The 12,893-nt window shown below is 39.6% G+C and overlaps 2 protein-coding genes across 6 annotated transcripts in view; both read right to left on the bottom strand.

The window, feature by feature from the left end:
* The window catches only part of LOC122968298 (rab GTPase-activating protein 1), an 83,626-nt gene that overhangs the window by 25,740 nt on the left and 44,993 nt on the right, over positions 1-12,893 (bottom strand). The window contains exon 15 of one of the 5 annotated variants that reach the window (XM_044333416.1): positions 5,151-5,671. The exons of the other annotated variants lie outside the window; for them this stretch is intronic. Coding sequence (XP_044189351.1) covers positions 5,663-5,671 — 9 coding nt within the window. The 3' untranslated portion in view covers positions 5,151-5,662. Of the gene's footprint in view, positions 1-5,150; positions 5,672-12,893 lie in introns of those variants that run through there. 5 annotated transcript variants of the gene reach the window in all.
* LOC122968300 (probable G-protein coupled receptor 21) lies at positions 6,117-12,488 on the bottom strand. The gene has a single exon (XM_044333417.1). The coding sequence runs from the start codon at positions 10,545-10,547 to the stop codon at positions 9,309-9,311; it is 1,239 nt and encodes a 412-aa protein (XP_044189352.1). The 5' UTR covers positions 10,548-12,488; the 3' UTR covers positions 6,117-9,308.

Below are 12,893 nucleotides of genomic sequence, written 5' to 3'. Positions count from 1 at the left end.
CAGCTTATCTGTCCATTTCACATCTGATTTTAATCAAGTTTAGAAGATGATCGTTCTTGTGTTGCCAAAGCTGAGGCATACATGATAATAATAACACATAATATATATCCAACTAACAATTATTACTGACAGACTGTAAACAATAAAAAACAGACCAAATACATCATGTAATAGAAAACACAGAGAGATTGATACTATTTATCATCTTGATTCCACATACTGTACAAGAGTGCAAACAACATACTGACAAAATTTGCCAGTAATGGGACTAAGAGTTCAATGTCTAAAATCAAGTCACTGTGAAATACAATTTACTTGTGGCATGTTGCACATTAACTCCTTGTACTCTGTACTGAGAAAATCTCTGATGCAAAGTCCTACAGCAGAGTGCTGTCAACAAGGAGGCGATTTTAGAGAAAAATAAGCACACTGAAGCGGGCTTATGAAAGGATATTTGGCTTTCTTAACACACCTGCTACATCATCAATGTACAATGTAACAAAGTAAATAAACTCTAAGACCTTTTGTCTATGGACAGATTGATATCTAGGACAGAATACAAGAGATAAGTGAAGAACGAAAAAAAAAATCTAAACAAAAAAAGTGTTTTCAGCCCTTAACTTTAATGGACGGAGGCTGTTGTTTGGCTGCGCATGTGTATTCTTTTTGGCAGGAAGAAAAATACTAAATATCTGAGGACATTACGTCAGACGATCGCTATACTGTGACAGAGAGCACAGGCAGAAATATAACACACTGTACACAAACAGAGGCGTGACCACAAGCCCACCCTATACATAAACATGCCCGGGGCAACACACTTCTCTGGGATATCCCTCTACTGTGATGACAGAGCACCGCACAGTGGAAATACTGTACCACACACACACACACATATACATACAGATCAGTAAATACTCCAGACTAGAGTCTAAACCAGCCTTGCTTTTCAAATATTAATCACCCCTCATTTCATTATTGACAATCAGTGTATTTGGAAACAAACAGCCTCTAAATAAATAATGTTACTCCCACCTTGGCCATTACATGACAAATCAAATACACATTTTGAGGTATCTTCTTGCAGTATATGGAGGTGAAGCAGCTCTGGAGTTGGGACATTATGTCGGGTGATGTAATGAGAAAAATGGGGCACTCATTTAGTTTTCTGGGCAGAAACCTGTCGTGGCATTCTCTGAAGCCTGTCGCTGTGACCCTGCTCTCACACGCACAGCGGATAATGAGACAGAGCGGAGAGGGGTTGCCGTTCAGTCAGCGGTAAGGAACAATAATGCCTTGCTAAGTTCATGCTGAATGAACAAATTAATGTGATACTCTGTTGATCCCTGTAGAAAAATATTTCCATTACACATTGGAAAAGTCAGAAAGTAGTTTTTCCAGAATACCGTGCCTTGCTCAAAGGCACTTTTGTGGGACTGAAGCTTACCACTGATCTTAAATACTTGAAATCCCTACTTGTGAAACTATCTTGAAACCCTACGGTCAAAGTAGATGTAAATAAAAAGCATATACCTCAGAAAATCCATTAATTTAAATTACCAATACCAACACATTTCTCTTGTTCACCTTGTAGCTAATTATACCCTCCCTCTCTCTCTGTGTTACCCATCAAGTCCCTCCCTCTTTTTTTTTTCCAAGGGTTCTGATTCAACTTCCACAGAGGAAGAGAGTGAAACAAAAATAATGCAAGTATAAGAAGAAATGCAGGAAGAAAGGAATACTAAAACAAAGTGAGCTAATGGGGATCAGAGGCCAACAACAGTGGGCTTTTTTTTTAAAGTCCATTCCACAACTTCCACCACACCCTGTGAGACACGGCTACTGTATGTTTCCCTGTGTGTGCGTGTGTGTAAGTGCAGCCAACTTGACTACATGCTCCAGAAATGTTGATTGTTAAGAGTAATGTTGGCCAGAGTAGGCTCTGTCCCTAGGTTGTCATACTGTTGGTGTTTTATACTAACAGCACCTCTAAACATCTAAAATATCCCACCCAGTGATCATTTTTCAAACATATATATTGATCTGTCCTGTTGTTTCTATGGAGAGCCTTTCTAATATAAATTCTGTACAACTTCTAAATTATAATGTAATTGAATTTTTAATACAGTCTGAATTGCATATTCTGTCCTTCCTGGCTGGCTACATTACTTTCACTACTCACACTTTCACCACAATGCGCATCAATAAAGTTTAACTAGGTTGAACTTAAGCCCCAAGGGCATCGAGCTGGATAAAACGGTGCAAACAGGCACTTCAGAAATGTTTTAATTTCACAGCAAAAGACACTGGTATTGATAGGTTTTACAGTGCAGGGGTGGAGATACTGTGTCCAGTGTGAAGGGCCCATTACACTGGGCTACAGTCTCTCAGTGAATGATAAGGATCCATGTTTATACAAGCACCACTTAGCCATACTTATCTCGAGTGCTGAGAGCATGTACAAAGACCTCTAACATAATGGCCAATTAGCTTCCTCTCTGTCTGTCTGTCTGTTCAGTAAAAGAGAGGTTTGGAATGAGGGTAGCGTGAGAGGGGAGAGAAAACATATCCAGTGTCTCATAGTGCTGGACGGAAGTGTGAGAGTGAGTTAAAGCGATGAAAAGAAGGCCAGAGAGAGAGGAGAGGTGACTATAAATTGTTGGTTGCTTCATAAAGACCTGTGGCTGTGGTCAACCTGGATTGAGTCAACGTACTCATTTGTTTTCTTGTTGAGTTTGATGAGAAGGTGAATACCACCCCAGGGATTAAAAGTTGTCCAGGGGGAAATGTCAACGATGTATTGAATTAAGTATTATATGAATTTAAAACTGCTCTATGCCTGAAATCAGGCATGGTGCCTGGGAACTTTGAGCCCTGCTACTCTCATGTCTGCGTGTTGAGTGTGGAGCTAGAGCTAGGAGGTGATTAGCTTATCTTAGCATAAAGACTGGAAGCAGGGGGAAACAGCTAGCTTGGCAAAAATATGCCTACCAGCACCTCTAAAGTTCACAAATTTACATATTAAGTTGTGGTTAATGTGTTAATGTTATTGTTAACTGGTGAGCGAGCGTTAGAGGTGCTGGTAGACATATTTTTGAATTTTGGACAGAGCCAGCCTAGCCATTTCCCCACGCTTTAAAAAATTTACGCTAAGCTAAGTTAAGCTAACTACATCCTGGCTCTAACTCTATACTTAAAACTCATACATGAGAGTGGTATCAATCTTTTTATCCACCTCTCAGCAAGAAAGCAAATATACATATTTCCCAAGTTTTTGAACTATTCCTTTAATAGCTTGACCAAGATATTGCTAAATAGATAATTTCCAGAGAGGCTTAGAAACTTTGAGGATAGCTCTGAAAAATATGACCCTTACTTTCAACATAATGGCTCATCTTATGCGCCACAAACTGTACAGTTTTATTTGTTGAGTGTTTCCTCCAACATTATTGAGTTATATGACACATCTTAAAGGGACATGCTGCAAATTACAGTTGAAAACTGTAACAAGAATGTTCAAAATACCGTTGAATAGTTGCAAGCCAACAGTCTCTCCTCTTGTCAAATGTTTCCTCTATTCTGATTACAATTAATGGCAAAAAGAGATAAGTATGACAACTACAGTCTGCAACAGCTACTGTACATATTATTCATGCTCACTGGTTTGTTTCTGTTAAAATGTCCTTAAAAACACTGTGGATGTATTGTAGCATTCATTCTACTGTCAGTGACAAGTAACTGCCTGAATGGAAGCCAAGGAACAAAACATATCCTTCTCATAGACGTACAAAAAGTCTTCACTGGGGGTGAGCAAAAAAACAGCAGAGCTACAGTGTGTGTGTGTATGTCAAAGGCTAGGAATAAAGTACCAGAGTAGGGCTTCCGTGGGAAGGCTGAGTAGCTAGACTTCTATTGTTTATGTCCCTGATTTTCTGAGTCAACACAATAGCTGACATGTCATTCTGTTATTCTTTCTCTGCTCCTAAAGGACCCTGCTGAGATGCCAAGAGAACATGTGGTGATATTTATCAAGCTTGATATAAATTTTACTCCACCACAAAAACAACCCAGAGTGCTACACTTTAATCATTATCCTGGATTCAAGTTTAAATTAGAGAGGAAATAGTAAATGTGACAGTAAATTTAGAAAAGAGATCTTTATAGTCAAGACAAATGCTTTCTAAATAGTTAGTAGAGCCTTGACTTATGATATTATCACAAATGTAGAAGAAGTAGACGTGCTAGCTGCAATTTTTAATTGCTTTTTTAATAAAACAAATACTTGTTAAGTTAATTCAAACATTCTGTCTGTTCTAAAACTACAGTCAACAGAGCACATGCTCTTCCCGTTGCACTGTTTCCTCACCTTAGCGTCATCTGTCATTAAATGTTAATCATCTGTCTCTTGCCCTACTTTTTGTGCCATTTGTGCACTGCTACACTGCTTCAGAGACAGGAAAGCAGGCAAAATATGTACTTAATCACGATCAAAATAGGGGCAACAGAGAGAAGGAGAAGTCATATAAATCATACGTACTACATATACTGCCAATACTACAATAACCTGCATTGTCTCATGGTATTTTTTTTTTCCAATCATTTAATAGTTGAGTCCACTTATTCTGCTCACTGCAGCTTTGCCAACATGCAAATTCAGCAGATCAATTGCTTGCACAAATATGTTGCCTGTGTGTTACAGTCCAATGAAGCATCTTACCACAGCAACAATTTATATTTATCTGTAACAATCTACAGTGAAGTATTTATGATTTGGCAAATGACGGATAATTCTAAGTGAATGTAAGCTATTTCTTTTCTTATCAACTGCACTACTTGATCTTTCGGCCAGCAGTATGTACCCACCTCACTTAATATAAGCCGTGTGCAAAAGAGCTATTTTTTTCTTTCTTTTTTCTTTCTTTCTTTTATTTGTGATATTTGTCACAAATAATACAGAACGTGTGCTAATCGGTAGTGATTACAGATGGCATTTAACCTGTGGCAGGGTAGAGAAACTGAAAATAAAAAGGACAGACGTGTACTCTTTCTCTTGCTTTCTCTCTCTCTCTCACACACACACACACACACATTATCTTAAACATCTATGTCTCTATTCGTAACAAAGCAATTAGTTCAAGGATGTTCGAATACACTGAGATAACATTACATTTATTTGCACAGTACAGATACACAATGTGTACATCTTACAATACCATATAGGTTTGTCACCTACAAAGCATCATGTAATGAAAAATGTCTTATTGGTCACAGATACTCACTTTCACGGACAGAAAAATTAAACATGTTTGACCATTTACATCATCCCAACATTCTCCATCTATAAAAGCATATGTCTTACAAAAACCTTATTACAAATTCAACACACTCGACGTATGAAATAGGACATGGTTTGTCGGGATCTAATAGGGAAATGGCTTCATTTTCTCAACCTGTAACTTACAAATGGCCCATTGTTCACTGGGAGCAATTTTCAGCGTTCGTAGTGGACAAAAACACATGCGGAGAGAAATTCCTGCATCTTTTGGGAAGTTTCCACACAAAGGTTTTGTTACAGTGGTCAGTCTCAGTCTTAATGTGATAATAATTGGCTCCTCAGAACAGCTGGGTCATGAGTCAGCCATCAGCAGGGGTCTGGTGTGGCCTATTTAGCCTTACATAAACACAAAGACGAAGATCCAATACAGATTCAAAGACAGATAAAGAGAATACCACTGCATGTATGTGTGTGTGTGTTTGTGTGTTAAAGTGCACTATTAGACTGAGGTTGTACTGTCTATTCTGTGTACTGTACACTCTCTACTCTAAGGTATAATGGCCAACCAGTATCCAGGTGATATGAAATAATTTTGTTGTTGATTAAAAAACTGTTTTTCTTCAGTGAGAAAGCAATATGTTCAAGATAAAAATTCTCCTGCGTCAATATGGATTTTATAGGTCATTTTTTAACTAAGGCCCCAATTTCATGTTTTCTGTATCTGGATAAAATCCTGTAACAGTTAATACACTTATTTATACCGAGCCACATATACAGTATGTGACTTAATTAGCTACATAAGGTCTCTGCTTGATCCCAAGACAGATACACATCTGGGTAGTCACAGTCTGGTCGAGTGGTGGTGCATTTAAACCTCTTTGAAGTAGCAGCAACCCACCACCTAATATTTCCATATAATTTAAATGACATATAAATGTCCCAAAACATTTTGCACTAAATCTGACAAATCTGAGGAATTGTATCATTAACTGGGAAATAATATCTTGTTAGTGGGGTTTTAGTGGAGAACTTTAAACCTCAAATTCAAAGTCATCACTCTTTCCAAGCTTAAAAAAATTGTTTACAGTAGAAACACCTCAATAAAAACTGTCAAATGAAAAATGCATTTTCATAAAGACAACTTCAATCATTTCAATAGGTAAGCATGCTGCTAAACCTACTCATTTATCATTTCACAAGAGAATAAACAGAAACTGAGTAAATTTACAAAAATAAATTTGTGTAGTTTGACAATCAGACATTCAATACGCCATTTCTCTACACTGACAATTGTTCAGAGAGTGGAACAAAAGAAGAAATATTTGGCAATGCTTCACAAATGACAGACAAAATATTTAAAAGACAACATGTGAATCTATCTACCACCAATGTACACCATACTCACACTCACAAAAACACAATATACTCAAGGGAAGTGATATCACGCTAATAAAGCAATGAAAGGTGATAACTTTGTTAGCACCCTTGCTAGAACACGCTAAACAGTCCAATTCAGTAAGCGGTCAAATCCGAACATACCTGCACACACTCATACACACCAATTATCATATGTGAGCAAACATTTGCAAATGTACACACTCAAACAAATACATGCAAAAGGAATAACAGCTTTGAGTCATGTGTTTCGCTCCTCCTTATTTTCACTCTTACATAACAGAGGAACAAGGATTGCAAAGTATGAATTGTATGAGCGGAATTAACAGTTACATTTTTGAATTACTTAAAATACACACAAAATGGGGTTCGGGTTATTCCTCGCTGAATGTGGAATCAATCGCCCAAGGCTGGCTGATGTATATTTTCATCTCTGCACATGCATACAATTGCCAGTTCTCTCTAAAAACAGTTGCATGTCTATAAACAGAGCCCTCCCTAATTGTTAGAGGAAAATACTTTCCCGACTGATCATTTTCATTTGTGTATCAAGGCAACAATATATCGCTGTATACTTAGAAACAGTCATATTCATGCACACTAGGCATCACTGAGCCAACACAGTGCAGTGGACCAACACAAACTTTGTGTAAAACCCACTTGCATATTACTAAATCTTCATATATTAGATATTTAGAAAAAAATATCATAAACCGAGAATATCTGTTGAACTTTCTTTGGTACATTAGATTAGGTATATAAAGCTAGAGTATCTGCACCTAAATAAACTGAGTCCCAGTAGCATGAGTCTCTGTGGATCAGAATATAGATCATTATTAACAACCTCTGAGTTTATGACACAGTATGTACACTTGGATCCATTCGGCTTATTATTGGTCTTGATTAGTTTCTATTAAATATCAAGTTTGAGTGAAAAGGACCCACAAAGAGACACATGGGGACAAGACGATGGAAACAGACTACAAAATGTGCATGCACATAGACGTGCGCACACACACACACACACACAAGCAAAAGTAACGCCTGGGGAGTTGAGGGGTCAAAATCGCTTCATGGTGCCACACAGAGGTTAGCCTGCTGCAGAGAGAATGGGCTATTTGTCTGTTCTGTTTACGTGTGGTCCTCCCGTGATGGTGTGTGTGTGTTTGTGTGTCTGCAGCTCTGTGCATGCCCTAGTCCCCGAATGCAGGCAGAATAATACACAATACAGCATACACTAGTAGGTTTTACTAGTTTGTAAGTAACACAATAATTACTTGCAAGAACATGTAAATGTGAAATTTCCACAATCACACATTTACAGCTTCTCATTAGATGTTTGCTGTCAGCCAATCGCAAAGACAAGGTGCAAGGGTCACAGTTAAAGGGTCATTCATCTAATTGTTTAACATTTTTACCTTTAGTCAAAAAAAAAAAATCAACCCAATGATGTACCAACAATCAGTGTACAATAACATCTAAAAATACATCCTGTCTTGGTCTCGCTTTGCCTTGGACAGTTATGGAATAAGTTCAGTTACATAATCCAAACAATAAAGGTGCAACGAAAGTGACAAAAATTCATTACAAGAGAAATTGATTAAAAATAATTGTGGCTTTTTGTCAGGTTAACAGTCGTACACCAAAGCATCTCATGGCATATATTACAAACAGCGGGCTCAATGATTAACCCACTGACTTTATGTCTTATACAACAACTTGGATCAATAAATAATCTAAAATTCAAAGTTCATCTATAGATGTCTTGTGCAGACAAGCAATAATCAGTTCAGTCTATGCAAAGAAACTATAAAATGACAAATTAGGTCTAAACCTACATCATTTCCTTTTCACTGAGTAAGCTCAATCAATCAGTCAAATCATTCAGTCATTTAATATACTAAAAGACAACAGATACACAATACACACATACTATTGCATCACTTTTAGTATGTAAATACAGATGGGGTTAGAGCACATGAAACATACTTAAAGAGCTTGCTATTGGCAGTTCACCTCTGAACTACATTACAAAAACACAGCAGTCAACTGTATTCATTTCTTCTTTTTTGCATTCAACACATACTGTGCTGATAATCTGGCAACAAACAAAGGTCACATTGTTTCACATACTGCACTTACAGCTTTTCGTAACAGTTTTCTTCATGACTGTACTCAATTCTTAGATTTTGTTATTTTGGCAAAATAAGTTAAGGATTCGCTTCCCGTTTAAGAAAACTGATAAGATAAAAATCTACAACCTCAAAAGAGTTCACTTCTCCAAGGATTTTCAGACACCTTTTTCTGCTTTGAACCCCCCTTCCATCCCTCACCACTGTCCATACACAATAGGCTGGGTTTCCTGACCATTTTAAAACACCTTCTAGGGCTATTCAGGCCTTTTTTATCCTTCAGTGCTTCGCTCTTGACTCCTTTCCTCTGTCTTTGCCAGCTGTGGCATGTGCAGAGAGGACGCCTGTGTAACCTCCAAATGCGACAGAAACAGCAGTGGCAGATCGACGCCTCCTTCCATCACTTTACAGAACATTTAATCTTACAGAGGAGACATTTTACTGCAATCAGGCATCAGGCATCTTTTCAAAAGTTCAAATGCCAATTTGGCACAAGGGTGTGTGTACTACACATGACATGTGGTGCCAATTCCTATTTCCCCATGGCCATATCCATACCCTGGCCCTGCACATCCCTTTTCAACAGAACCAAGGAAAGCTTTTTTGGTGTTCCTAACCCCAAAGCCACTGCCACTGCGCTGTAAACAGAAAGAGCAGAGGCGTTTGAGGCCCTTCCTGAAGGCAGAGTTGGAGAGGCTGTAGATGAGACAGTTACAGAAGCTGTTGCTGATGGCCAGCCATGTGGTGAGAAACGACGCTGCTGGGTGGTGATAGATCCCTCCACTTTCCAACAGAAAGTAGAGGATGTAGGGCAACCAGAGGATATAAAACACGCTGGTAATGCGGAACAATACCATAGCATAACGTTTGTCTGGGTATGTTGATGTGGGCTGCTGATACTGTGGTTGGTGGTGTAGAGGTTTTTGTTGAGACAAGTGGGGCAACTGTCCTTGCTCTACCGCACTGTTGTCCTTGACCATAGATCCCACTGTCATTCCTGGACCCTGCAGCTGTTGGGGTCGGTAACGCGCGTGGCGCTCACTGATCTCCCGGGTGTGCTGTCGGCAGATCTTGAAGATATTGGCGTAGGTGAAGCAGACGGTGAGCGCAGCTGGGGCATAGAGCAGCGCAACGATAAAGGTTGTGAAAGCCGGACGAGTCCTCCACTCAACTGCGCACCACTCTACCACATCACCGTGGTAACCAGGTTTCCCCCATCCAAGGAAAGATGGTAGAAACACCAGAGCAGAGTACAACCATATTAGAGCAATGCAGCAGCGCACTCGACAGGGTGTTACTAAGGACGCATAAGTCAATGGTCGTGTGATGGCGATGTAGCGGTCCACACTCACACATGCTAACGATGCCATTGAAACTGACTTCAAAACAGATACCATGTACCCGAACACCTGGCAGGTGAGTTTGGGGTCGAGGCCCTGGAGGTGATGGAGGAGGGACAGGGAAGGGAAGAGGCAGCTGACCCCCACCAGCAGATCAGCATATGCCATAGTCTGGATGAAAGCACTAGTGGTGTGCTGGCTAAGCAAAGGAGCACAGTGAAACACGAAAATCACCACGAGGTTACCAGAAATAATGAGAACAGTGAGGAGAAGTATGATAGAGACCTCAAGGAGGCAGGTGCTGAAAATCTGGGAATAGCCTATCTCAAGCAGGCAAAAGGGAGCAGAGAAGTTTGACGGGTCAGCAGAGCTCTGGTTCAGTGGATCCAAGGAGGAATTCATCATCTCGGGCAGGAATACGTGTCTGAGGGGCCCTTCAAGGGTACGGTGAACCCAAGGACTATTTTGTCAGGTAGGTGGCTGGTTGTGAGACTAGCTGTGTGGTTTCAGTCCAAACGAAAAGCTCCGTGCTGCGGCTCCATGATGAGACTGCCACCATCTGCCATTTCAAATGCAGGAGGGATGGAAAGGACGGAGAAAGGTGAGGAAGCAGCCTGGGTTTGTCCTCGGTGTGGGGAGGTGTAGTTTTACACAAATATACAAAACCACCAGGATACACACACCTGCAAACAGATTAACACACAAAAAGAAATGTGTGTAATCCTCTTCTTCTTTTTTTCCAGTAAAGCAAACTTCCCAGCTGAAGGCACAGAAAGGGGAAAAAAGAAAGAAATGACTTTGTTTAAAGAAATTCCAGTCCAATCTATGCTTGAAATGCCTTCGCTCCCTATAAAGTCAGAGATGGCTTCAACATCTGCTGCAGCTGCAGAAGGCACAGACAGAGAGCTCCCTCTTATCTGTTTACAGTCCACAGAGTCACAAACACAGCTTCCAGTGAAGATACATTATTGTGAAATGCGCTGCATACATAAATTGAGGGAAGGAGACATTAAGGATAATTTCTCCTCTTGATTCCTTCCTCTTGTACCACTTCTGTCCTGCTTCTCTTTCCTGTTTCCTCTTCTTTTTCCTCCTGCTTTCTGGCTGCTCCTTTACCCTCTTTTCACCACACTTCCATGTCCGCTTGCTCTTGTCTCAGTTTCTGTCTGCTCCTTCGCAGTAGGATCACAGCAGACTGCCGGGAGCTGAAAGGATGAAGGCAGTGCGCGGGGGTGACTGATGTTTAAAACGCGCACACACATACAAAACACACCTCAGCTGTTATTTCTATCCAGAAGAGCAGCAACTATGTCTGGAGTGGAAATGAGGTAGGCAGGCATACCGATGCTAGGAGAAACCCCTGTGTTCATTTATCCTCCTTTGCTGTCTCTCTCTCACTCTTTCTCACCCCCTCTGCCTCTCTCTCTACAGAAACAGCGGCACAGAGGCCCCTCCCCTTCCCAGTGGCTCCAGCCAATGATCGACTGCGAGGGCACGAGGCTGCCTCCTTCCCCACCCTCTCAACCCTCCCTATGTTGTCTGTGCCAGTGTTTCTCATACGCACTCCAAGACTCAAAAGTACTGATGCACACTGTTAAAATTAGCAATATTCAATGTTAACTCAGCTTTTGTAAAATTAACTTTTGACTGTTAACATCTCTGCAGCCTCTCACCTTATTACCAAAAGATAAGACATGTTGACCTATAGTATAAGAATGTAGACATTGTCACTCCACAGTGCAGAAAAGTTTTTGTATTTGTTTTAGTGAAACAATGACCTCATACATGAGTGCAGTTTACAGGAAACATTGCTATTATTAATCTAAATGTAAACCAAGGACATACAGTGCAATAGGAACTACTATTGTGCTGAATGCTGCTCAAAGGTTGACACAGAGACACAGGCAGGGCGGAACTTCACCAGACTGTTTAAAGTGCCGTTCTTTAACAGACAGTCTTTCATTTCTAGATAAAGAATCCATTAAGTTGGATCTGTTAAATTTTCTCTACTTGCATGTTTATTAGGGCGATTATACAGCCTCTGATTTTTTCATGCTGGTACTCTGTACATGGAATAAAACTTAATGACATAAATCAATTTTTACAAGTTTCATCATTTCTATATGTGTAATCTAATAATAAACTGCAGAAACATAACAGCCTAAGAGAGTGAGACACAGATTTAAATACATGAAAGCACAGCACAAATAATTGAATTTGCGCTCCTAGCTTGTGTGTAATTAGCAGCTGATTCACTAACGCAGCAAGAAATATGAAATTAGCAGCTCGGTTTTGCCTTTTAGGTGCATTCTGCAAGTGAAGAAGAGCTTGAAAGGCGCAATTCAGTGGTGGAAGTTCAGCAACTTCAGATAAGAAATAAAAAGGGTTTTTTTTTAGTGATGCTAAAATTAACATTTTCTAAGGTCTTGCTCAAAGTTATATTTATAGAGATGCCTCTACAGCTAATGCAGAAGATTAAAAATGAAATGTCATAAAAATAAACATAAGATTACTGAAAAAAACATGCCACTGCGATGTAAATATACTATCTCCATGGCGCATTAGTCTAGTTCAAGTTAATGAACTCACTGCCTCAACAACAAGAACAAATACAAAGATTTATTAATACTGTAGTAAATCATACTGCTGCCATTACATAAAATATCTGTATTAGCCTGAATCCAACCTGAAAATAAATTCTATTGCTAGGGTTAACTGTAATTTTGTTTTGTAATAAATAATTGCTACTGT

This window comes from Thunnus albacares, chromosome 18 (assembly GCF_914725855.1).
Source record: "Thunnus albacares chromosome 18, fThuAlb1.1, whole genome shotgun sequence".
Classification (NCBI taxonomy): domain Eukaryota; kingdom Metazoa; phylum Chordata; class Actinopteri; order Scombriformes; family Scombridae; genus Thunnus; species Thunnus albacares.
This window is presented reverse-complemented; position numbering and strand designations above follow the sequence as displayed.